We start from the raw sequence: 25,065 nt of genomic DNA, 5'->3' as shown, positions 1-25,065 counted from the left end.
CTGAGTGATTCTGCTAATGTTACCGGAAATGCAATTGGGCTTTTAATATGTGCAGCAATGGAGAGGGAATTGAATTAGAATGCAGCTTCTGGAAGCCATAAGCTGTACACATTTGGGTTCTGAAGGCATATTGTCTGTGCTTTAACGGACTACTAATATGGTCAAATGGAGGTAAGATTGAATTTCAGAATGTATGTCTCGCCCTTAGTGCATTATGCTGGGAGTAAATACTTAGTTATCAAAGCCTGGGTTCTTGGTGAACAATTCACCATTTCCACAATTGGCCATATTTAAACTTATTTTGGAAATGCATAATGAGCAGAGGGGCAGCACTGAATATGTACTATTTCATGTTCTCCCTTTGCTGAGTATTCAGAAATGAATGGCAGCCTTTAAAGGGTATGATCCCTTTCTGTCTATTATACAGGTAGGTTGATTTCGTGCAGGAGCAAGCACATGGGCAGGCAGGGCCAATCCAAAATGATCTCAGCCCCGCAGCCGGAAACAAGCTCCACAGCTGGAGCTAAACTGCTGCCCTTCCCCTTTCACACCCTCTCTCAAGTAAAACTGGTTTCAGCCCCCAATCTTAGCAGGAGGGCGTGCCTCACATTCCAGATGCTTGAAATGGCCTGTAGTTCATCAGCGCCTATATCATCCCCTGCCAGTGACCAGGTCACAGCAGGTGCAAGGCGAACAACGTAGGTCACAACACTATCAGCAAATATTGCAGGGATCAATCCCAGTTTGTTTGGGAGCAAGCAATTTCCTTCATTCCTCCCGCATCTGCTTGAGAATGAACTATAAACCTACACCGGCATTGTTTTTTAACTGCCCTGCTAATCAAGGACAGTAACTGTCTCCTTAAGGTGATTTATAATGAGCTGATAAATATTATACAACAAGCATGTTCCTGATTTGATGCTCTGTAGAAGAAGGAGGGCTGCAGTTGACTGTAGTACATAGATAAGGAAGCATGATTTTGCAACCAGAGTCACTACTAGTCAGCATGCTAGGTTCATCCTAGCGTGTGACTATTCAGTCACAGTGCCATGATATATGCTCACACTCATCCAATGCTAGTTTTTAAATGACTGGTGTTTCACTGACACTGTGGTTTGCAATCATGGAAGCTGAGGCTGCTTGGATAACCACAGAGGAAGTCCTCTCTTTTTAGCCTTTAATTGTGTGTGTTTCCTTGTTTGCTTGCTTGCTTTGTTTTCTCTCTCTCTCCCTTTCTCTCTCTCTCTCTCTCTCTCTCTCTCTCTGCCTGCCCAGTCTGAACATCTTTGATTCTTAACACTGGAGTCATTAGAGGCGGAAAATAGGTTTTGCTGTTAAGCCAATCATGTTCCTAAGTTATCCCTCTGCTTTCCCCCCTATAAACGAACAGCTCTTATCTATCCTATGAAGAAAAAGAGCTGCATTTGAGGGCAACGTTTTAGTACACGCAAAATATGCTTGCAACCCATGTCCTTGTGCAGTTGGCTCGCAGGAACCCATGGGGTGTGCATTGCATCTATGCTGGCCTTTTCTCTATGCTGGTCTTCTTTCCACACACTTGCTTGTCATTATGATGGGCATTTCACTACTGAAGAAGATAAAGACAATTGAAATTGCAGCTATACAGATTTGCTTGTCTAAAACCTGGCACCATGAAGTGGTTGGGAACCTATAGGCAGTGTGTGGCAAACCCTCAGAAGCCAGAGAAAGGCTGAAAAAAATACTGGGATTTCAAGTGAGCTCAGGATAGCTCCCTACCCTCTTCCTTGGTTACTTTTCTGTATCCCTGGATATAACCTTCAAGTATCTCTGGTGTCTCCGTGCCCTTTTCTCTTCTGTAACTCGTCACCTGGCTAAAAAGATTTCAATTTCTTTTAAAAACAAAGGTCTTAAAGCAGATGAAATCATGCAAAGCATGTTTTGCCATTTCACAAACATACTTAGTTTTCAAACAATGTTTCTATCTTCAGAAGTATACAGGATGTGGCATAGACAGGGCTATCCCATTTTGTCCTCAAAACAACCCTGTGAGGTAGGTTGGAGACTGGCCCGGGGACATCCAATGAACGTCATGGCCGAATAGGGATTTGAACCCTGGACCAGGTCCAACGCATTATCCACATACCCTCTTTTCATTTCACATCTTTGGTACTGCACATGGGTAGTTTTTGTAGCTGGATGCTTTGCAGAACATTTACAAATTAGGCATTTAGTTTTGTGTACATACTTTTGAGGTTACACTTCACTTGTGCTGTAAGAAGCACAACAAACAGAGCGTCATTTAGTGGCATGGAAGGAATCTGTAGTGTCTTTGAGATAATCTGTTCATTTTACACAGGGGTCATAAAATAGACTGGAGACACAGTGATGAGAGTTCCCAGTAGCATCCTGAAAAAGCAAAAGTGGCATTGCTCATGCCGATACGATAATTCATACTGCATCCTTGAGAGCGCTGGTAGGCAGGCATCTATTCTGAATGAGAGGATTTCACTGTTTTAAGAATCTAAATGCTGTCCTCCAGTGCACACATTCTAATAGTTTTAGCAAACAATTAACTCAAAGTAAGCAGAAAAGCAAATGATTAACAAAAGTTGCCAGTAGTTTTTCGATAGGGCCTATAAATACTTGCCCAGCACATTTAATTTCCACTTGGAAAAGGGTGGAGGAGGGGGGCACGAAGTTTAGAAGGAAATAAGGACAAGAAAGAATTGTTTGTGGTAAATTAGACACTGGCCAATTTTAGATTAAGCTGACTATCATAATATTTTGCATTCATGAATTGGCTTTTAAAAAGGGAACCTGGTGATTGTTGACATGTAGAAACCTTTTGTGGAGACTGAAGCTTTTTCTCGTTGTGCCCATGAAAAGATTCTAACAGCAGAACCCTATCCATGTAGAAGGTCCATTAAGTTCAATGGGACTTACTCCCAAGTCTTGTGTAAAAGATTATAGCCTAGATTTCTGTCAGGCCAGCTCCTGAGAAGTTCCATGGATGAGTGGCTCCTATGAAATGTATAAGTAGGTATAAAATGTCTTAAAATGCTAATCTGAATATCAAGATTACACTGGAACCAATTTATAGTCTGTGGTCAGGCAATGGGGTGCTGGTCCGGTGCTCCACAGACCACGGAAGGACCCCAAATGTCCCGATGACAAGTAATGTCTCCTCCATTTGACTCCGTGGTAAAAGGAAGCGCATATGCAGTGTCAAACGTCATCCTGGAATTGTGTAATGCATCATAATGCCATATACCAGCACGTTATGTACCACTTCCTGATTAACTGTTTCCACGTGGTCTTTCTACTTAATGTTTACTCACCATCACTGATATGGTACATGGAGGAGAGAAATACGGGTCGCTTAATGGAGGTGTATACAACCTATGTGGTTTTTCCTTCTAACACGATTGGCTTGTGGAAAGACTTTAAATGTCAACATTTCCTTAAAGGATTAAAGTGACACCATCAACATTTCCTTAAAGGATTAACCTAACCAACAGCACATACACAGAAATGCTGTAGTTTAGATGCAGACTGTGCATTTGTTTATTTATTATTATATTTATTTGTATTCCGCCTTTTGCCCAATGCTGGGCCTCAAAGCAGCATACTCTGAAGCCCGCAATCCATTCCAAAATTTTGCCTCTATCTGGACAGGGATAACCTGGGTTCAGTTGTCTACGCTCTAGTAACTTCCAAGTTAGATTGCTGCAATGCACTCTGTATGAGGCTGCCTTTGAAGACAGTTCAGAAGCTGCAGCTTGTGCAAAATGCGGCAGCCAGATTAATAACAGGGACCAGAAGTTTCCAACATATAAGACCAACTCTGGTCGGCTTGCAATGGCTGCCTCTATGTTTCCGAGCCCGATTTAAGGTACTGGTTCTAACCTATAAAGCCTTACCCGTACACTGCGTTCAACATCTAAGGTCCGCCTCCAGGTGCCTACTCTGAGGGAAGCTTGGAAGACTACAACAAGAGAGAGGGCTTTCTCTCTGGTGGCTCCCCAATTATGGAAGGATCTCCCTGACGAGGCCCGCCTGGCACCAACATGGCTATCTTTTCGGCGCCAGGTCAAAACTTTTCTCCCGGGCATTTAGCAATATGTGATGAGCTTCACCGATCCTAGATCGGTTTTTAGGTTCATAACTTAAAGTTGTATATAGTTGTTTTTAAGTGTATGTTTTTGTAGTTTTAAATTTGTTATGTATTTTTTTCATTATGTAAACCACCCAGACAGCTTCGGCTATGGGGCAGTATAGAAATGTAGTAGTAATAATAGTAATATAATAATAATATGCATAGGATTGCTACTGCCTATTTTTTTGGAGCCTACATAATATGGTCAGAACTGGATCTGAAAGGTGTGAGGTCATCTTCCAGGGTGTCATGGGCTCATTATGCAACCATGGGACATCATTATCTCTCAGCCACTGATTTCATACCTTACGTGTTGATTGTGATGGCAAACACAATAGCATCGTGCAACACCTTTTAGCACCAGGAATTGTACTATCGTACATATAACACCGAGTTCCCTTCCTTTCGTTGTTTAATCAAGCTACCTGTTTGGTATGGAATACTCTCTGATTCCCTTGTTCCCCCCAGAAACCCCTCTAACTCCAATGTTGCTATTCTGCCATGGGAAGGATAAGAAAGAGGAAGAGTTTTATTGAGGTGGGATGTACAGCATTGGAGCCTACCCTGTATTCTGCCTCCTAGGTTGTGAATTGATCGCCCCCAAACCCTGGCCTGGCCAGGATTTTTTTGCTTTTGGAAAAGTTGCCAGAAAGCATGGAACTAGGCTCTGGACTTCCATCCTCAGATCTCATACTTTACAGTCTGTTCCGAGACCAATAAATAATTTCTGGTCTTTGTCATCTGCTCATCTACCTGTCTAAATTCCAAGAGTTGGGCAGCCTACTGCCCACTCTCTTTTCCCATGAGGGCAGCAGAATGCCATCATTCCTCACCACAGCACATGGTGTTGTATCAGCAGAAGTTGCTCAAGCCTTAAAAGCTAGGATTGCCCAGTTCATGTTTAAATAAGTAATGGGTGTAGTGTGGTGTAGTTAGTGGCTAAGGTGTTGGACTGGGAATCAGGAGATCTGGGTTCTAGTCCCCATTTCGCCGTGGAAACCCACTGGGCGACTTTGGGCCAGTCACATACTCTCAGCCCAACCTACCTCACAGGGTTGTTATTGTGAGGATGACATGGAGAGGAGGAGGATTGTGTATGCCACCTTGGGTCCCCTGGAAGAAAAAAGGCAGGGTATAAATGTAATAAATAAATTTCAGTTAACACTTCCCCATTAATTTCACTGTGAGATGTTAAAAACATTGTGTCACTATAAGAGAACAATGACCTTAAGCTGTGATTTGAAGCAGTTCATATGAGTATCATCCTCTCTTCTACCCTTTGGTGCAAAGTCACCCATCCTGCCTATAAAATATTCAGCATTCAGTTGGCTTTTCCCTTCACATTCTCCCCCCTCCCTTATGAAGGGGTCAGGTCTAAAACTCTGCAGGCCAGATAGACCAGCCTGGCAAGCTAAATTTGGCCCAGAGGTTAGAGGTTTCCCAACCCTGTTCTAAAACCATCAATATGATTCTGGACTCCTCTTGAACTGAGGCAGACCTCCATGTGGATTCCCCCAAAGTCAAATCTGGGGTAATGGCAATAAATAAATAAATCCTTTCTCAGGCTCCTGAAACTGACACGGATCTTTGGGCCTCTTCTCCACCAACCTCAGCTTAATTACAGAAAGGCCAGCAAACCACAAACGGACACACACACACACACACACACTCACAAATGAAAGAGAGAGAACAGTGGAATTTTAAAGCCTCTGATTATAGCCCTTATTTAACTAGCCACAAGGACCTGGTAGCATGCCAGTAATACTGTTCTCAGGAATTATTTTCACTGAGGACATTTTCCATGCTTGCACCTGGATTCCTTGCAATATTCTGTGAATCACAGAAATCTCTCTCCCCAACCCCCAATATCCCCTAGTTTCTTACTTTTTTGTGGCAGTTTTGTAGAAAAGAACAGCAGGAGTATTTTGGCTGTAGACTCTCTAACCACCGCATTAAATCGTGGGCTGGTTAATAAGGCACTAACCTGGTTTCAAGCTATACACATGCATGCTTTCCAATGTTAAACCGTCATTCCCAGAGAGACATTTGTTTTCTAAAGTTAAACACATTTAACAGAAACTTTACTTTAAGATCAAGGCTGGTGTTTCTTGAAGAGGGTGAGACAGAGTTCACAGGCTTTTGGAGAGGAAGGTAGCCAGGGTAAATACTGGACACAGGTGTTAATTTAAAAAACCAAAAAAAAACCACCTTTGCTTTTACTTTTAAACACACGGCGTGGTCAAAAACTGATTAGGCATCCTAAGAGCCAAACCACACACTACATGGGAGATTCATGATCGGATAGTGCAACATTTTATTTTTTTAATTGCCACCAATTTGATTTGAGGTGGTTCCCATAGAGCAAACAAAAGCTGGGCAGGCGGAAAGATTTTGATCGAGAAAATAGTGCAGGGGAAAGGGTTAAAACCCCTTCCCCTTAATATCACTAGTCCAATCAAATGGGCAGCCCCCACAGCTGTGTTTTGTTAAAAAAGAAAACACCAAGCAATCACAGAGTTTCTGCATGCGGTGTAGTATGGCCCTTAGTCATTCCATAATGAATTCATAAGACTAGCGAATAGTAGCCTCATATTGCGCTCCCGGTAGACAGGTGGCCACATCAGATCAACCACTGCCAGGATCTCAGCTCATGTCCCTCCCAGAGAGTTTGCCTTAAAGGACAAACTCTTGATTAAAGAGGCATGCTTGTCTTAGTCATTATTGACCACTTCCTGGCTGTCTTGTCCAGGGGAAGCTTCAAACCACATTATGTCTAATTTTACAGGAGTGTACTACTGGATTTCAGCCTTTGCAAACCCTGTGATCCCAGTCCCATGCCTAGCCTGAAACCTTTCCATTGATTTCAGAGAACAGTGGATAAGTCCAGGCCTGCCCAACTAATGACCGATCAAGCCAGACATAGCCTACCAGACATTCGAGCCCAATTCAAGGTGCTGGTTTTGACCTATAAAGCCTTACACGGCTTGGGACCACAATACCTGATGGAACGCCTCTCCTGATGTGAATATACCCGGTTACTACGTTCAACATCTAAGGTCCTCCTCCGGGTGCCTACTCCAAGAGAGGCTTGGAGTGTGGCAACGAGGGACAGGGCCTTTTCGGTGGTGGCCCCCAGACTATGGAACGATCTCCCTAACGAGGCTCGCCTGGCACCAACGCTGCTATCTTTCCGGCGCCAGGTTAAGACTTTCCTCTTTGCCCAGGCATATGGCGGCACATCTTCATCACCCACATGTTTAGGTTTTTAACGGTTTTTAATGCTTTATGTGTGTATGTTCTGTGTTTTAGAATTTTAAATTTTATATACTCGTTTTTATCTTAATTTTAGAATTTCTGTAAACCGCCCAGAGAGCCCTGGCTACGGGAGCGGTATATAAGTGAAATAAATAAATAAATAAATAAATTAGGCTGTCAGGGGTTCAAAAAGCCATTTGGGTTTCTTGTCTGCACAGGGCTTCAAAAACAGGGATTGTCAAGGCCTTGGCCGGTCACAGTGCCTGAGTGAGGGGTTATGTGCAGCAGTAATGCACAACCTTTTCAGCCCTGAAGGGCTGCATGCTTCTGCCCCCCATCACCCCCACCAGCGCACCCACCCCAGTGATCTTCATACAGATTGCTCTTTCCTCACTGGGCTGCAAGTTGTGCACCCTTGACGTACAGCTTGGATGCTCATAATCTGTGTTGTATTGTCATTGTTGTTGTTGCCAATTAACATTGTTAATTGGCGACATCAATTAAAAATCCACCCAACATCTAAATGAAGTCCATGTATATTTAGTCTAAGGCTGATTGCCTTAACAGATCACCTTTGTCTGTGAATAATTAATCTATGGCAGTCATAAAAATATTTTAATGGGTCACATATGGGTCATGATAATGGCCCATATGCATCACTCAGCAAATTAAAATGTTGATTTGAAAATGTATGTAATCTATTAGGCGGACATCTAAGGAGAGAGCAGCTACATTAGAAAGTTGAGATAGATATTTAAGCATAGTTTATGCTGCAGGGGATGCAAATTGCTGATGAGACAAAGCTTGTTTTAGACAATACACAACAGTTGCTATCTGAATTGTACAGGATAAGAAGTAGTGGAAGGGGGTTTCTTGGACTGATTTCTGTTGTAAAGAAGCATACAAAGTTCTAGTTACACTGAATTAATCATCCCCTTCATTCTTTCTGATCCTCTTCATTTCCCCCCACAGGGTTTTCTGCTTCCCTCAACTCCATTTCTGTGAGGTTCACAGGTGCTAATCTCTAGTATTTGTCTAGTTTCACTTGATCAGGGCTGCAGAAATCCCAGGACGCAGGTGTCTAAACATTTGATCTAGGCATCTAAGAAAGATTTATTTACTTATTGCATTTTTATCCTTCTCATCTTCCGAAGAGATCAAGGGTGAATCTACTCTTGCAGCCCTTTCGCAACGGAAGAGGCATCCTCCCCAATGTTCCCCACTTCTGCGATCGCCCCTCATGGGCACACGTGACTGATCCGTACCACAATTACAGGAGTGCCGGTGCGGGAGCACGTGTGGCCCATTACGGCGGTTCCGCATGTGTATCGATGGAAGTGGGTGGGGCTAGCAGATGTCTATGGGGCGCAGGAATTTTTTTTAATGACTCGTGAGGGTTGCACAGAAAATCAGCAACTCATGGACAGGAACTCCGTCGAATATGCGCTCCTGTGCAGAGATATGTTTGTACTTTTTTTAATAAAAAAAATCACTGGGCAGTAAAACACAACAATACCCATGCAGATGCCCCACAACCGATTCGCTGTTCATTGATCCCGAAACTCATGGCGAACAGCAATGACCTGGCAAAACGGAGTGTTCTTCACAATGGAAGTGACAGAGCTGGAAAAACGTGACAAAACCAAGTCAGGGATATTCCGGTAAAAGTGAGAGGTGAACCCCAGATCACTGTGGGAGCAGCTCTTTGCACACTGACCTGTCTACCAATCTCTCTTGGAATCCCTGTGCATTTGCAGGGAGTTTTCTAGGGTGCATTCCCAGAGCACACAGGGTTGAACTCTTCCCTTTGGCTTTACACTACAGGGAAAAATTGGTAGTGGTGATGGGCTAGCTGTCACTTCTCCACTATGACTGAACCTCTTACTGGGAAACTCCCAATAAGCTATCAAGGAACTCCAGGCACATGTCTAGACCTCCCGGCTTTCTGGGAGGGAGGAGGGAGGATCTCACGATATGGTGATCACAGGATCCTTTCCCTCTGTCTACACGCGGTGCGTGACGTCCCGGGAGGATGGAGGATGTCGCGACCACCACTGTGTTGGGTTTTTTAATTGCAAATTAGCAATATATTCCCATTCACCCCACCCCACCCCCAGTGGGCGCAGAGCTGCTGAGGAGCCCCATGCCCGGTTCCCAGCTCCTCGCGGTTACTCGCAAGGAGCCGGGACAAAACTGCGACAGCCAGCCACACGTCCCGCAGCCCGAGACTGCAGGGAAAAAACGTGATTAAAGGGTATGCCAATATCCTGGGGAAATGGAGGGATCTTCCCTCCCTGTTCCCGGGATCCCCTGTGCGTCATGTGGATGCACAGAGATGATCCTGGGGCGATCCCCGAGATATCGCTCCGTCTAGACATGCCCCAGGACTGCCCAAGCAGAACACAGTTTGAAAACCATTTGCTTCAACTTAATGATTAGTATTCCCATCCTATAAACATCCATAGCCGTTACCTAAGTTAGTTTCAATTATTTTTTCTACATTTGTTTCGAATTTTATTTTTGTTGGTTACTTTAATCATAGGAGAACTGTGCTCGGTCTGGTTCTCTCCCATTCTTAAGTGAAGCATTTCATTTTTCCACAGTGTGTTTTGGGGCAGGGGGACGGACGGTTTTTTGTTAATGATAGCCTAGCGCAGCAGAGGTTTTTGTTCCCCGCCAGCTTTAGCAGCACCATGTGGGCGACTGCAGAGCACAGGGGTAGCTTAGCAGCTTTTGTTGTGCTGAAATTGAGACAGCTCCTTAGTAACTATTCCAAGCATCTGGAGTTTTATCTGGAGGAAGGGAATTTTGTATGCCAAGGGGTCACAAGGTACTACACTCAAATCTCTCTGTTCCCTTGCTTCTGCTTCTGCCGTCCCCTCTTTTTGCACACAGAGCACTGGAAACGTTCACAGTGCAAACATCTGGCATGTTTTGAATTCTACCGTTCCTGTAATATAGAGAGGACAGATGGCTATTATCTTTGTTGTTCAGACCTCTCCCCTCATCATGACAAATTGTTCACTGTGTAAAACCATAATAATGCTTTTGGCTAAACTTGTGACTTGAAGGGTGTGAGTGCTGTAATCTCCTATAACACAATCCAACATCTGCTGTATTAATGGAGGCAGCAATCTAAAGTGTAGAGTCTCCATAAAGGAAGCAGCATCTCTCAGGGGTGTGGCTTCATCTCAGAAAGAGGGATGTAACGATCAGAGCATTTACCAAGCAGAAGGACACATGGCGGTCCTCCATGGTTTCAGTTCCACTCTTTGGGTCCCAGCTGGAAGTGTGGAAAACATCACTGTCTGCTCCCATGGTGTTACCCACATGCCAAACGTGCCTGTTTCATCCACATGACGTGGTAGGCTGGTCCCATGGTTAGTATCAGTGATGCCATTGGGGCAAGACCTTGGGGCAGGCATCCAGGACCCCACTCAGCAGAATGAGCAAGACAGATCCCAAATGTAATAGGGTTGGCTTACCACATTTTGAAGGAAGTTAAGTAATACATTTCACCATCTAAAGAGAAGGGCCCTAGAAGACTATTAAATCCAGAGTCTAAAATTGCTTAACTGCATCACAGGTTAGAACACAAGAGCATAGGAATTGCTTGCCTGGAAGAGAGATAGTCTGTCTATTCCTGCATACTGTTTCTAACATTAGCTAGCTAGATACCTCTAGGAGCTCACAAGCAAGACATGAAGTGTCCAATCCCCTTTGCTTGACCCCAGCATCTGTTACTGCCTCTGTACATGAAGCTTTGCATATCCTTTCCTAATCTGGGTCCATCCAGATGTTTTGGACTTCATCCTCCAGCATTCCGGCCCATTGGCAATGCTGGCTGGGATTGATGGGTGTTAGAGTCCAAAAATTTGGAGGACATTAGGTTGGAAAAGGCTACTTTACATTGTATAATTAGCCAACATGGCTAACAGCTGCTGATTGGTCAATAATCCAAGAATTTGTCTAATTCCTTTTAAAGCATCTGCGCTGGTGGCCACCACCACATCTTGTGCTAGTAAATTAATTATGTGTTCCAGAAAAAGGGACTTCCTTCCCACCACCGCAAGTCAACTTCATTGGGGTAAACCAAATAGCTACTAGAGCTGTGAGAGAGGGAGGACGATTCTCTCTATCCACTCTCATCCTATCCTTTCATAAATTTTTGAACTTCTATCATGACTCCTTGTAGACATCTCTTTTTTTCTAAACTAAGCAACCTCAAACGCTTTGGACAAACCATTCATAAATGTATAAAAACCCATAGTGCCTCTCTTAATTTATCTTTTTTTTTCCTATCTGAAAAGCCTCAAAACTTTGATCCAGACCCACACAATTTGTGACTCCCAAGCTGAACACAGGGAGACATCTATGTACAGCAACCTATATCAATGACTCCTGTTTTAGCTGCCTGCTGGAGACCACAAAATCGGGGCAAAAACCTCTCGAAAACCTGGCTGGCAACAATGCATGGCTAGTTGGTTGCACTCAGTTTTGTGGGTCACTTGTTGTGCAGGCCTGTTTTGGCCTTCCTTCATAGGAAAAATGTTCCAGGCCCTGGATTGTTTTAAACTGCAATCCTTAATACACTTTCTAGGGAACAAGTCCCATTGAAGTCAGTAGGATTTATTTCCAAGTAGATATGCACTCGATTGCACTGTCTCCCCAATCATCAATTTGGGCGGGTGGACAACCAGCGTGAACTGAAGCCCCCCATGTGTACGGACTGTGAATGTTTCATGAGTGTGCACCCCATCCCCACATAAGTGTGGTGCAGATGCATCAAACAATAGCATTCATGATGATTGCTAAAACTATGTAATGTTGCCCTAAAGGTGGATGGTCATTTTAATAGTAGCTGACTCAGGGGCCACTAAAGCAGAATATTTCAGTTGTATCCTTCCTGCATAGTAACTTAACGCTCAGGCAAATTGTTTCTTCTATTTGTTAGTCATTATCTAAGGGTTAAATGGAGCAAGGGAAAAGAACAGCACTGTAAATCAGGACCAGTTCTTTGGTTTTGCTCCTTTGTCTTTTGGCAAGCGATCTGGGGATAACCCACAGAGGAATCTACATTCCAAAGGCTTATCTGAGTTTCTTCACTGGAAAAAAAAAGTTATCTTTTGAAGAAGATCGTTATCAGGATCTGTTTCCTTGCAATGAGTCAGATTTTGTGCCACATATTCAATTGCTTAATAAATGTAGAAACAATGGTTTCAGTAGTTTTTCAGAATCTTTGTGTAAAAATCCTGAGATCAGGAAGTAATTCCTGTGATCTATGAAACCATTAGAAGAGCCATGATGAGTCAGACCAAAGGCCTTTCTCGTCCAGCATCCTTTTCCCATAGTGGCCAGCCAGATGTCCCAATGGGAAGCCCACAAGCAGAACATGATTCTTTATACTTCTGTGGTGTTGCAAGTTGCAATCATAAGCACTAGGGTTAAACCTTTCAGTTAATTTGTTAGTCACTTAGTGGGCCTGAGTTTCTGTACCTCTGCAGGAGGCCATCTTCTAAAACATGCTGGCTTACAGTAGTAAAATAAGGAGCTTCAATGAGTTTCCCAAACACAATTTATCACTGAATGTTACTCTGGGCATTCCATACACAGAAGGAGGAAGATGTACTTTGTCTTCCAATGCTTGGACTAGAGCAGAGGCGGCGTATTTTCCCTGGCTCCCGAAACACCACATTCATCTCTGGAAAGGAGGTTGTATGAGATGCATATGCTCAACGTGAACTTTTAAACTTACTTAGAGCATATTTAGACCGGAAAAAAAGTTCTACAACTCCCAGCATTCCCCAGCCAGCATGGCTTTTTTTTAATGTATATACATGCATAGGGATTGCACCCTAATAACTGAAATTCTCTATTTTGACAGGATAGCCGGTATGTTGCTGTAAACGAATTGTATACATATCTTGATTTGGGCAATCGCCACAATTCAGCAATGTGGATCTGTGCTCAGGAACCGTTTTGCACACATCCACCTCCCTTAACACTCGTGCTGGGGGAGGGAGAATCCCCGTACCTAGCACCTTGAGTCGTGGGTGCCACTCCTGCATTGTGCACAGCCTGGCTGTATCTGGAAGTGATGCTCAACCACCCTCCCCAACCTGGTGTCCAGCAATGTGTTGGAATATAACTGCCATATAGAACTCCCATCGTGCTGGTGGGACTAGCATCTGGAGGGCAGCAGGTTGGGCACGGTAGTGTTCAACCATAGTTAGTGAGATAAGAATGGTTTAAAAGCCAATGGCCCCATTCAGAAGACACCTTAAACCAGGACTTTAACCATGGTGGTTAAACCAGAAAGCCGGGATGTGTTCAGAAGACACCTTAAACCATAGTGAATAAAGTAAAAAAAAGACTTATTCACTGTGGTTAAAGCCACGGTTTAAGGTGTCTTCTGAACACAGCCTGGCTTTCTGGCTTAACCACCATGGTTAAGGCCGTGGTTTAAGGTGTCTTCTGAACAGGGCCAATGTGGTGTAGAGATTAGAGTGTTGCATCTAGCTTCTGGTTCTCACTTAGCCATAAAGCTCACTGGGGGACTTTGGGCCCATCACTAACTCTCAACCTAACCTATACCACAGGGTTATTGTGAGGATAAAATGGAGATTAGAGGACCATGTAAGCCACTTTGCACGGGGGGAGGGGGAAGTGAGATATAAATGTAATACTGAATAAAATTAAAAAATAAATTTCCCACTGAAATCAAAACTAACACTTCCTCGATGTGTGGAGGCACATTTGCACACTTCTTCCCCCTCAAAAAGGAGGAGAGAGAATGTGCAAATCCAGAATGTGCCACCTGTAGCTGCTTTAGATCCATGGTGAAAAAGTAGGGGTCTCCGCCATCACACGAAGACTGCCTGTCAGCACTTAGGTAAATATCTGAACATAGCCCAAGTCTCTGCCGACCAGCATTCTGAATGGCTTGAATGTATTACTGTTTTTTAAAACAAGCAGTCCTTTTTCACAGCCATGGAAAAAGTAAAGAGGCATGCCCGTGTTGCCCTTGCAGTCCCGTACTAGGATATCCATGCGACGTTTAATTGCTCAAACATGCTCCCTGTGTGTGGGGTGAGGAAGGTTGGGGGCAGGGGAGCGGAGAGAAGGGGAGGGAACAGCTTGACAAGTCTATATTGTTATCTCATGTTGCCTGGAATGAATTAGGGTCACCAGAGCCTCCGCCCTCAGCAGTGGCTTTCAACATTGCGCTGTTTGGAGCCCCAGTCAGGGGCTCTGGCATATGAGCGGGCAGGAAGTCGGAGTCCCCGTGGGAGGAAAGGGGAATCTGAGCGCCTTTCTCATTTCAGCACTGGGAGGGGAGAAAGCTTCATTTCAGCACTCTTGACTGCTGCGGGGTCTCTCCCTCCACCTTCCTGCTGAGAAACTTAAAGGGGGCGGGGGGGCTAGAGCCCGGCAGAGCCTGAAGCCGAGGCCAGGGGTACGAACAAAGGGAAACTATTTCTCGGAAAGGACCTGTTTTGTTCCTTCAGGGTGGGTGGGGTAAAAGTGGCGGGGGAACTCTCCGCCCTCACAGTGCCGGGCTGCCACTGCTTCTGCTGCTGCTACTACTACTTTCTGGAGGTGTTGTGTTGCCTTGCCTGCCTGCCTGCCTGCTCTTCCCGGAGCCCGGAGGCTTCCTAGCAGAAGAGTAGAGCGCACGACAAACCCAGGACTCGGGGAGTTCAAGACACTCAGGCAAGCGGCCAGCTGCGGGGAGTTTAACGGAGGACGAGAGGCGCCCGCCGTGAACTCTGCCTCTCAATCGACTTGTTTTTCCCCATTCAGATCTTCCAATGGAGGCAGCTAGAGAACCTGTACTTCAGAGAGAAGAAGTTTTCCGTGGAAGTGCATGATCCACGCAGGTAAGAGCCAGTTAACATTTCATGCCTAGCCGTCTGCTTTTAGGGAAAGACACCCTCGGAGTGGCAACCAAGTCTCTGCGTAGCTGAGAGAGAATGAGGACCTTCAGTTAATACATCAAATTCTGGAGCACTGCTGCATGTTAACAGCCAATGCGGGATTTAGGCTGCGAGCCCATGCACACTTACCAGGGAGTAAGTCCCATTGAATTCGATAGGGCTTATTTCTGAATAGACATGGAGAGGATTGTACGGTTAGTCATTTTTAAGCCTTCTCACGAAACTGCTCAGGCACAAAGAAGGCCATGACCACCGTGATTCCATTAAGGTCCTCTCTTCTCTTCCCCCTTTTGAAACGGGGCTAAAAACGTGTATAGGATTGCAGCCCAACACCCTCTTGATCCTATACATGGCTACTCAGGGCTAAGCCTCATTGAGCATCATGGGGTTTATTCCCAGGAAAGTGTGTTTAGGATCTCAACCTCAGTGAAGTTGGACATTTGTGGATTTCTTTTTAAGTATCCTCAGGGACTTTATGAAGGAGGTTATAAAGTTTTGTGAGCCCTAGAACCAAAGTGCAGCTTTTGACCCCCCCCTTTTTTTTCTTTTTTCTTTTTTTTTGCTTACCAGTGTGAATCCTGAGTATTCTTCTGAGGCCAGTTTCAGTTGTCACTGTGTGATATCTTGAACTGGTATATTCCTTTGTTGAGTTCTGTTTATTGTTTATTGAATAACTGGGGGGAAGGGTGAGAATATAAAACAGTATGTGGTTTTGACCCTTATTGTTACAGAAAGCCATATTCTTCACTTGCCCATCTGTTGCTGTTTAAGGTGAAGTCCTATGCATGTTTAGACAGAAAAAAAGTCCTACAACTCCCAACATCCCCCACCCAGCATGCGGGATGATGGAGAGTTGTAGGACTTATTTCTGTCTGAACACGCATAGGATTGCGCCCATAATATATTGGGTTCTGATATGCTGTAGTCCTTTAATGTTTGTGTTAGCTTTAGTATTCTTCACTCCTTTTACACTGGGCTTCAATTTTGTCTAACATAAGCAACTGTCCACAGCAAGCATAATTGCATGGTGTAACAAAACTATAAATGGAGTTCATTCTGTAATCGCTAGTTTGGTCATTGCAGCTTATGGAAAATTGTTACAAGGCTCCCCCCCACCCCCACCTCAATCCAAACTGCTGTCTGTAATACTCATGTGCAAATTGGTTAATACACATGTCTCCTCCCCCGAAAACTTGGGAACTGAAAGCCAGGCTCTGGAAATGTTGCAATTCATGGAGGCAACTGAGTTTAGTTCTGTGCCTTTAAAAGAGTAGTGTTGGGTTGGTGTGTGTGTCCGTCCCCCGCCCCCATTTTTAAATCAAGTTTCTGCTTATCAGCAGAAATGACAGAAACTAGCATTCTGCTCCAGCACAAAGAGAGAAATCATATGTGTGCTGTGTTGTGCTGGTAACAATTTCTGTGCTGGTTGTCAGCCGACATTCATTTTCATGTTCACTATATGGTGCCAAGGTCTATTCTTGTACAGGCTTTCAGTATTTTCACAATAGATCCCTAGTGTAGAAATATGAAAAGTAATAGTTGCACATCAGGTATACTTTAATTTACATTATGACTAATTCTTCAAAATATAAATTTTTGGGCACAAGGACATATCCCTACAAGCCACTCTTCATAAACTTTGTTATTTTATCCATGCTGTATAAAGTGTTTTAAAACAGTCATATTTGCTATGTTTATCGTAGGTGAATGGCTTTTTAAAATATCTTAGGTGAGGAGCCGTGGGACAGTTTAGGAAGTGTGCACTGTCTAAATGCTGTGCCCTGGAGTTGTATGAGATTTACAAGCATGGAAATAGCTAGATGTATCTGGGCACAGCAAAATTCCTTCAGCATAACATGCCTGTGATAAGAATTTAAGGTATGTTCCCCCAGCGTTAATCTCTAATGACCACTGGCAGAACCACATTAAAGGGGATGAACATGTAAGGCAGGGTAGCACTATGGTGAATCAGACCTTTTGGCTTGCATTCTGGTCACATAAATTCCCAGCTCATGTTTCTTCACTTCACTTTGATATAAACTAGAGTATTATTTGTATTCCTTATGGTCATTGGGCTAGTAGCACTTTAAATTTCCCCGCAACTGGAAACATGCCATTGCTTACAGTCTTTGCCATGTAATCAGAAAAACTGCCACCAGGTTTGGACCAAATTGAAAGGCACAGTGCAAGGATCAAATTGAGCATATTTTCCATATTGGAAAATGAAAGCCTTGCCCTCCAAATACTTTGGACTTGAACTCCAGAATTCCTGACTATTGGCCATGGTGGCAGGGACTCCTCAGAATTGAAGTTCAGAACATCTGGAGGGTACCAAGTTGGAGAAGGCTGTCCTAGATAGTTATGCTGTACTGCTAGCCAGAGCCCAATACAATAGCATAATTAGAATACTGGCCAATCCATTCCATCCTATTGGCCCAGGAAAGACTCCATATTCCCCTTTTCTGTTTTAATAAACCAGACCAACATATGTAATTTTAGTTTCTGTATTACTTTTTAATGATAACAAAATAGTACTTTGTTGGATAGGAACCAGATAGCACAGAAGGATAGGCCTTAGGTAGCTACCTGAAAGTCCAGGATGGAGATGGGGAGATCTCACGTTGCAATTAACGCGAGATCCCTCCTCCGTTTACATGTAAGGCGCGACGACCTCAGGAAGAGAGGTGTTACCCCTGCCATTTTGTTTTTATTTGTTAAAGGAGATGGAGCGCACAAACACTTGTGCTCAAAGGTAAGGTTTTTTTTAAAAAAATTAACTACTTTCCCCACTCCCCCCACCCTCCCTCCGATGGGCGCAGCACTCCTGAGGAGCGCTGCGCCCCGTGCGCAGCTCCCGGCTCCGTGCAAGTAATCGCGCGGAAATGGGCCACACGCTCCATGGTCTTGGGCTCAGCCCGAGACCGCAGAAAAAGCGGGCCCAAAGGGGATCCCCCCCGATCCCAGGATCCCCTGTGCGTCATCTGGACGCACAGGGACGATCCTGGGGTTCACCCCGGGATAAAGCCTGGTCTAGCTAAGGCCACAGTCATGTTTAATCTGATAAACTTTTAAAAACAGTTCCCCATATTCTAACTGCTAACTGGGAAACCTGAATCCAGAGGGAACACATTTAAGATTCTAGGCTTTTAGCCAAATGGGATGAATTGTTCAATGAAGTGGAGGTGGAAGGAAGGCAATAGCGACTATACTGTACTTGTTGAGCATTGCTTTTACGAGAGCCTTCATCAGCATATATCCATACAGATACACACAAAAAACATAGGAAGAACAAGATACATCTAGCAGCCACATTTATGGTGGTGAATAAATAAAAATCCACACATTTCTGGAATGTGTACTCTCTCTGGCTTTACACCATTGTGCAATTGTTTTACCAATACGCTCAAGACCCAATATTTCAAGGCAAAACTACATGTTACAACAGGAATGGGGAATGTGTGGCCCTCCTGATGTTGCTGCAACTCCCATCAATCCTAACCAGCATAGGGAATGGTGGGGGGTGATGGGAGTTACAGTTCAATAATGTCTGGAGGCCCACATGCTCTGCATCATTGTGTTACAAGGAAAACGGAAGGTGCACACCTGCTGATTCTCTCTTGCAATATCCCCCAAACTTTCTTTTAATCCCTCAGAAGTAAGATCAGCCAGGAGGAAAATGGCCAGAGGACTGGTCATAACAGAAATTATGCAATTCTACATCAAGTGGTATTCTGCAGTGGGGTATCCAGGGGAAATAGCATGTGAGGAAGTAAAAATTAAAAATAAGACACTGAAGGATTAGACACTGAAATAAGGTTGAGAACAAGATAGCCAAGCCTAGTAGCCATAGAATCATAGAATAGTAGAGTTGGAAGGGGCCTATAAGGCCATCAAGTCCAACCCCCTGCTCAATGCAGGGATCCACCTCAAAGCATACCCAACAGGTGGTTGTCCAGCTACCTCTTGAATGCCTCTAGTGTGGGAGAGCCCACAACCTCCCTAGGTAACTGGTTCCACTGCTCTAAGAGTGAGGAAGTTTTTCCTGATGTCCAGCTGGCTTCCTGGCTTCCTGTAACTTGAGCCCATTATTCCGTGTCCTGCACTCTGGGAGGATCGAGAAGAGATCCTGGCCCTCCCCTGTGTGATGCTATCAATGGCTACTAGTCCCGATGGCTCTATGCTACCTCCAGTATCAGAGGCAGTATGCCTAAAAACACCATTTGCTGGGGAACATGGACAGGAGGGTGCTGTTGCCCTCCTGTCCTGCTTGGGAGTTTGCCACAGACATCTGGTTGACCACTGTGTGAACAGAGTGCTGAACTAGATGGACCCTTGGTCTTGATCCAGCAGGGCTCTTCTTATGTTAAGACGAGCCCACTCAGCTGTGATAGTAGGAACTGTGATGCTGCAGAAGTCAAAGGTGCTGTGCACCCAACAGTGCTCTCTGAGGGATTGGCGAAACAGGTTCTGATTTAGGTCACCTCCAGAGACTAGTGTTACAAAAATAATAACAGTGTCAGTTGTACGTCAAAATGCAGGTTATTCTCCTTATTACAGGAATGGGGAACATGTGGCCGTCCAGATGTTGTTGGATTGCAATCCTTATCATCCCTTGCTATTGGTTATTCCAGCCAGAGCTGATAGAAATTCCAGTCCATTAACATCTGGAGGGCCATCCCTGCCTTATCAGAATTGCTTTGCTAGATTAGGCCAGAGGCCCATATAGTTCAGCATTCTGTTTCTAGCAATAGCTAGCCATACACTATAGGACGTTCATAAGCAACAGGACATGAGAGTACTTATTCATTGCCTGTTGTTGGTCCATTTGGTAATCTCGCAGGATGCTTCCTCTGAACATAGAAATTCCATTTAGCCATCATGGCTATTGATAGACTAATTCTCCACCATCACGCACATCATTGCTTCACACATGCTGCGTATAACAGGCAAAGGATGTAGTTCAGCAGCACAGCACACATGCACAAGTGGAGCGCTGTCATTGTTGGCAACGAGAGGTGGAAGTGCAACATTGTCCTACCTAGTATTGGAAGCCCTACAAGTGTGCAGGGTTATGGGGCACAGCCAAAGTCTAATACCCTTTCCCACACACATACAGCAAGTTTTATTTCTTATGCCATCCATCTTGCTCATACAGGGGAGGAAAATAAGCTTGTAGTAGTGTTGTAAGAAGAAAGCAGTATAATATACTGAGTATACCTTGGCAGATAATAACAGAAATATTATTCAAATTATCTTGCCAATATGTCTGGCTCCAGAGTCCCCTCTTTTCACACTGTCTGGTTCTTCCACTTCCCAGTCTTATACTCTTCCTGTAACCTCTACTTTACCTTTTAGCATTTTTAAAAAACAACAACCGTGACCATTTCCCCCATATTAATATCCAATTTTATTTGGAAAACTCTAATTGAAAGTTGTTTAATGTTCATATTTGGTGTGGTGCACTTAATATGGTGGGGGAGAAAAGTTTAAATCATTCCAAATGCAACAGTTGTCCTACTACTATGAAAAGCCAAGTCTGGGGTGGCATTTTTCTTGCTGGATCTGCAACAACAAAGAAGATCCCCTCCCTTACAGTAGTTTCTGACTTGGTTTCATCTCCATTTAGCCATGTGCCTTTCCCTTCCTGAGTGCTGAAACTTTCCTCATTTGGAAAAAAAATAAAAATCAGAATAAATGGTATGTGTTTACAGATTTGGCATGCAGTCCTAAATTCACTTACTAGAGAAAATATGAATATAGAAAGGTCCTTTCTGCCTAGTCATAGCATTCACCCATCTGGCTCAGTATGGTTAGTAAGGGCTCTCCAGATATGTTGGCCATGTGTGAATTACCAAAAAAGAGGAAATGCATCACACACACCCAAAAAGACATCTATTTGCATATGCTAATTGGTATGTATAAATACAAATTTAGAAATATTAATTGTAATTTAAATGAAAATATAGTACAACTCACCATAGTGTGGAAGACTGAGACCAGGTGACCTATGTGCCTGTCCATTCAGTCTGCTGTTCAGGTACTAAATATTGATGGGAAACAGCCGTTCGTCTGGTTCTTTACCTTTAAACTGGAATTTGACAGGGCAGTCATTCAGAAAGAGTGTCCCTTTATATGAAGGAAGCCCTCTGCAAACCCTTCAAATAAAACACTGTCCTCTGTAAAAGAGGACACATAGGGTATGTTTGCACAACCTGACAGCCCACCGTGGGTTTGGACAACACACCACAGCTTGATGTGGTTTGTTCAATCCATGATGAGTTGCAGTGCCTGCGGGTACCAATTTGCCTATGCAACCCACTGGTCGGAAGTTGCCATGTTGCGTGAACCCAGCGAGCGTGGGTTATGTGAGGGTTAAACAATAACAATGGTCTGTTTTAGGGTTATATGAGGCTTGTTTAACCCAAGTTCCCTGGGTTCACATGATACAACAAATCTCCAAGTGGGGCTTGCAATCCACAGTCTCGTTGTGGGTTAAATAGCCCATTATGAGTTGAGATGTGTAGTCTGAACCCAGTCACGGCCATCCTGCCTCCAAGGTTTCCAGAAAGCTTTCCAGCCCTGCCTGGAGATGCCAGAGATGAACCTGGGATCTTTTACATACCAAGTATGGGCTCTGTCGCTGAACTCTAATCCTTCCCATTGAATACAATGATGTTCTACATTTGCCTGACTCTTAGTAGATTTTTGATGTTATTAAAAGGCAGCAAATTAGTAGTGGTTATTGTTGTTGTTGTTGTTGTTGTTGTTGTATTTGTTCTGCCTGTGAGCGGGATTGGTACTTGTAGGGTTTTCTGCCTTAGATGCCAAAGTAGCTTGGTTGGCTTTGCATTCATTGGTGTAGGGGGAGTAAACATTTTCTACTTCGACTCAGGCAGTAAAATGTCTTGGACCACCCCTGCACTTGCCTTTCTTTTACTAAGAGTAAACCCCATTAAACACAGCAGGCCTTACTTACTTCTGAGTAAATCTGTTTCAGACTGCACTGTTCAGAATGCATTGCTAGTATTTGAAATGAGATTAAACTTTAGCCAAATGGGCAACACCACAGCTTAAACTTTAACCTTCCCAGAACCCCCATCCTCAAGCAGCAACGGACAACAACACTGTCCGTGTGATTTTTCCACCTACTCTGGAGGGTTTCCATGTTAGCACCAGCTACCACTATCACTGGCATCAAAACTCTACACAACAAGCCGATGAAATAGATAGAATGTGGTGCAAAATCAGAGGTGCAAGTCCAGTTTCAAACTAACCAACCTGTCATGATTTTTTGAAATTATTTATTGATTTGGGGTTACGTTTCTTCCATGAAGTACACTGTTCAATACAGGCAGGTCAACCTTTTACTGCTTATGTCAATAAAGGCCTTTGCAAAGATTCAAAGCACACTCAACGATATGTAATGCAACAGATTGCATTTGCAAACACCGTTACTAAAAGTACTACATTTATAAACACATTGGCCCCATTCAGAAGACACCTTAAACCACTGCTTTAACCACAGTGGTTAAGCCAGAAAGCCGGGCCGTGTTCAGAAGACACCTTAAACCATGGCTTTAACCATGGTAAATAAGGCCTTTTGATTTAGTCACAGTGGTTAAAGCCATGGTTTAAGGTGTCTTATGAATGGGGCCATTGTTTTAAAATCAATACATAAAACAATAACACCAACATAAAAACACCAACATAAAAAGTATAAAAACCATAAAGGCGAAATTAACAGTAACAACAGTTCATTTACATCAAGACCAGCTTAAAATCTTTTCAGTGCTGGCCTTTTAAAGCTTAAGTGAGTCGGAACTTTCTCCTCCCATGTAAGCATTCCTGCTCATTAAGATCTTCTGGCGAGGGTCAACTGGTTTGGGAGAAAATATTTGTCTGAAAAGTAGGGCAAAAATATAATTAAATAAAGAAATAGTAGAGTTAAACCTAAGGTTTCCTTGGGGAAGACTTGCATGCCAACTCTTCCATTTTATTTCAGACAAAGAATTGACACGCTGTCTTAGTTTTGTACAACGGAAGCAAATAAATTCTTATACTGTTATCCCATTTATCAAGAGTCATGTCATCTCTGTTAGGGCAAAGCGCCATCTCGCAATCAACACCAAATGAATGTTAAATAACTGCAAAAATCCACAACCCCATTGGCAACTTGGGCTGAGTAACATGGAAAGCACTGAAGCTTCCAAAAGACCAACTGAAAATGTGTCAGAGATGAAGATATATAACCCTTTTTTAAAGCATGATTCAAAAAGCACTACTGGCAGTTTTAAAAATTATCTGCGGTACTTGATGATGATGCTGGGACTGTGATCCAGGAGGCGTCTCAGTACAATTTCATGTTTGCTAGCATAGTTACATGCTCCCATTCCAGTTTTGGCATGGTTTTTTTTTCAGTTGATGAGATCACTTACAGCTTCTTAATGTGTCTTGTGCAATGCGATAGAATAATCAGTTGGGGTGCACTTTTCACATTGCAAGCTATTTTCCCCCCTCTGCTCTTCTAGGGCATCTGTGACAAGGAGGACTTTTGGACACAGTGGCATTGCTGTTCACACGTGGTATGCCTGTCCAGCCTTGATAAAATCCATCTGGGCTATGGCCATTAGCCAGCACCAGTTCTACCTGGACAGAAAGCAGAGCAAGGTAAGCATCTCAAGAATTGGGGGGGAGTAACAGAACTATCCTGGATATGCCCACTTTCAATCCATCTCCTAATCCCATGGCCTCACTGCCATAAAATCATTAAGTGTTTTTTTTTTAAACATAAAGTGTTTTATGATGGTTTTAATTTTTGTGAACCGCCCAGAGAGCTTCAGCTATTGGGCGGTATAAAAATGTAATAAATAAATAAATAAATAAATAAATAAATAAATAAATAAATAAAATATCTGTGCAGATTAGCTAGAGGAGGCTGAAAGAGAAGGGATGCTTTCCCCCCTCCTGTGCATCCTTGAGTCATTCTGAATAGCTCTGAGATGATACATTTTCTATATTTCTGCTCTGTTTGTAGTTAGGATTCTATGGGTCAATATGGGTTGGGGGAGTGCTTGCGAACTCCTGTTCTGTCAGGATTATGACTGTGCTTTGATAATCTTCTGGTCCCTTCCAGACTGTGGGCTAGGTTACTCATCTGGTCTTCAGTGCCTGTTCAGCTGATCTAGAATCTCTCAAAAATGTTAATTTAATTACAAAAGTCCAGTGCTCAATAGCAGCTGTTGGTCCTCAAAGAGAAAAGGCACCCTTTACACAAAGGGTGTAGTATTGTTATCTTTTCGGCACCAGTTCAAGACTTTTCTTTTCTCCCAGGCATTTTTTAACGGTTTTTAATGCTTTATGTGTGTATGTTCTAGTTTTAGAAATTTTAAATTTTGTATACTTGTTTTAATCTTAATTTTAGAATTTCTGTAAACTGCCCAGAGAGCCCTGGCTATGGGAGCGGTATTTTATTTATTTATTTATTTATTTATTTAGAATATTTATATACCGCTCCCCATTGAAAAATTTCAGAGCGGTGTACAAGGTAAAATGAAAATAAAAACAGAATAAAACAGTTAAAACAACATTTAAAAGAAGCAAAAACAGAAATCCAAGGCTGCATGCTAAAGAAAGGCTTCTTGGAATAAAGATGTTTTCAGGAGGCGCCGAAAAATAAAAATAAATAAAGGTTGGCACCTGCCTGACCTCCAGAGGCAGAGAATTCCACAGGAGGGG

General features: G+C 43.5%; 1 protein-coding gene across 4 annotated transcripts in view; it reads left to right on the top strand.

Annotated features, from left to right (window-relative positions):
• Positions 1-25,065, top strand: part of FRMD4A (FERM domain containing 4A) — a 486,837-nt gene that overhangs the window by 415,909 nt on the left and 45,863 nt on the right. For all 4 annotated transcript variants that reach the window (XM_063134285.1, XM_063134286.1, XM_063134283.1 and 1 more), the window contains exons 12-13: positions 15,197-15,273; positions 23,859-23,997. In XM_063134285.1, coding sequence (XP_062990355.1) covers positions 15,197-15,273; positions 23,859-23,997 — 216 coding nt within the window. The remainder of the gene's footprint in view (positions 1-15,196; positions 15,274-23,858; positions 23,998-25,065) is intronic.

Source organism: Elgaria multicarinata, chromosome 9 (genome assembly GCF_023053635.1).
Source record: "Elgaria multicarinata webbii isolate HBS135686 ecotype San Diego chromosome 9, rElgMul1.1.pri, whole genome shotgun sequence".
In the NCBI taxonomy this organism is placed as follows: domain Eukaryota; kingdom Metazoa; phylum Chordata; class Lepidosauria; order Squamata; family Anguidae; genus Elgaria; species Elgaria multicarinata.
This window is presented reverse-complemented; position numbering and strand designations above follow the sequence as displayed.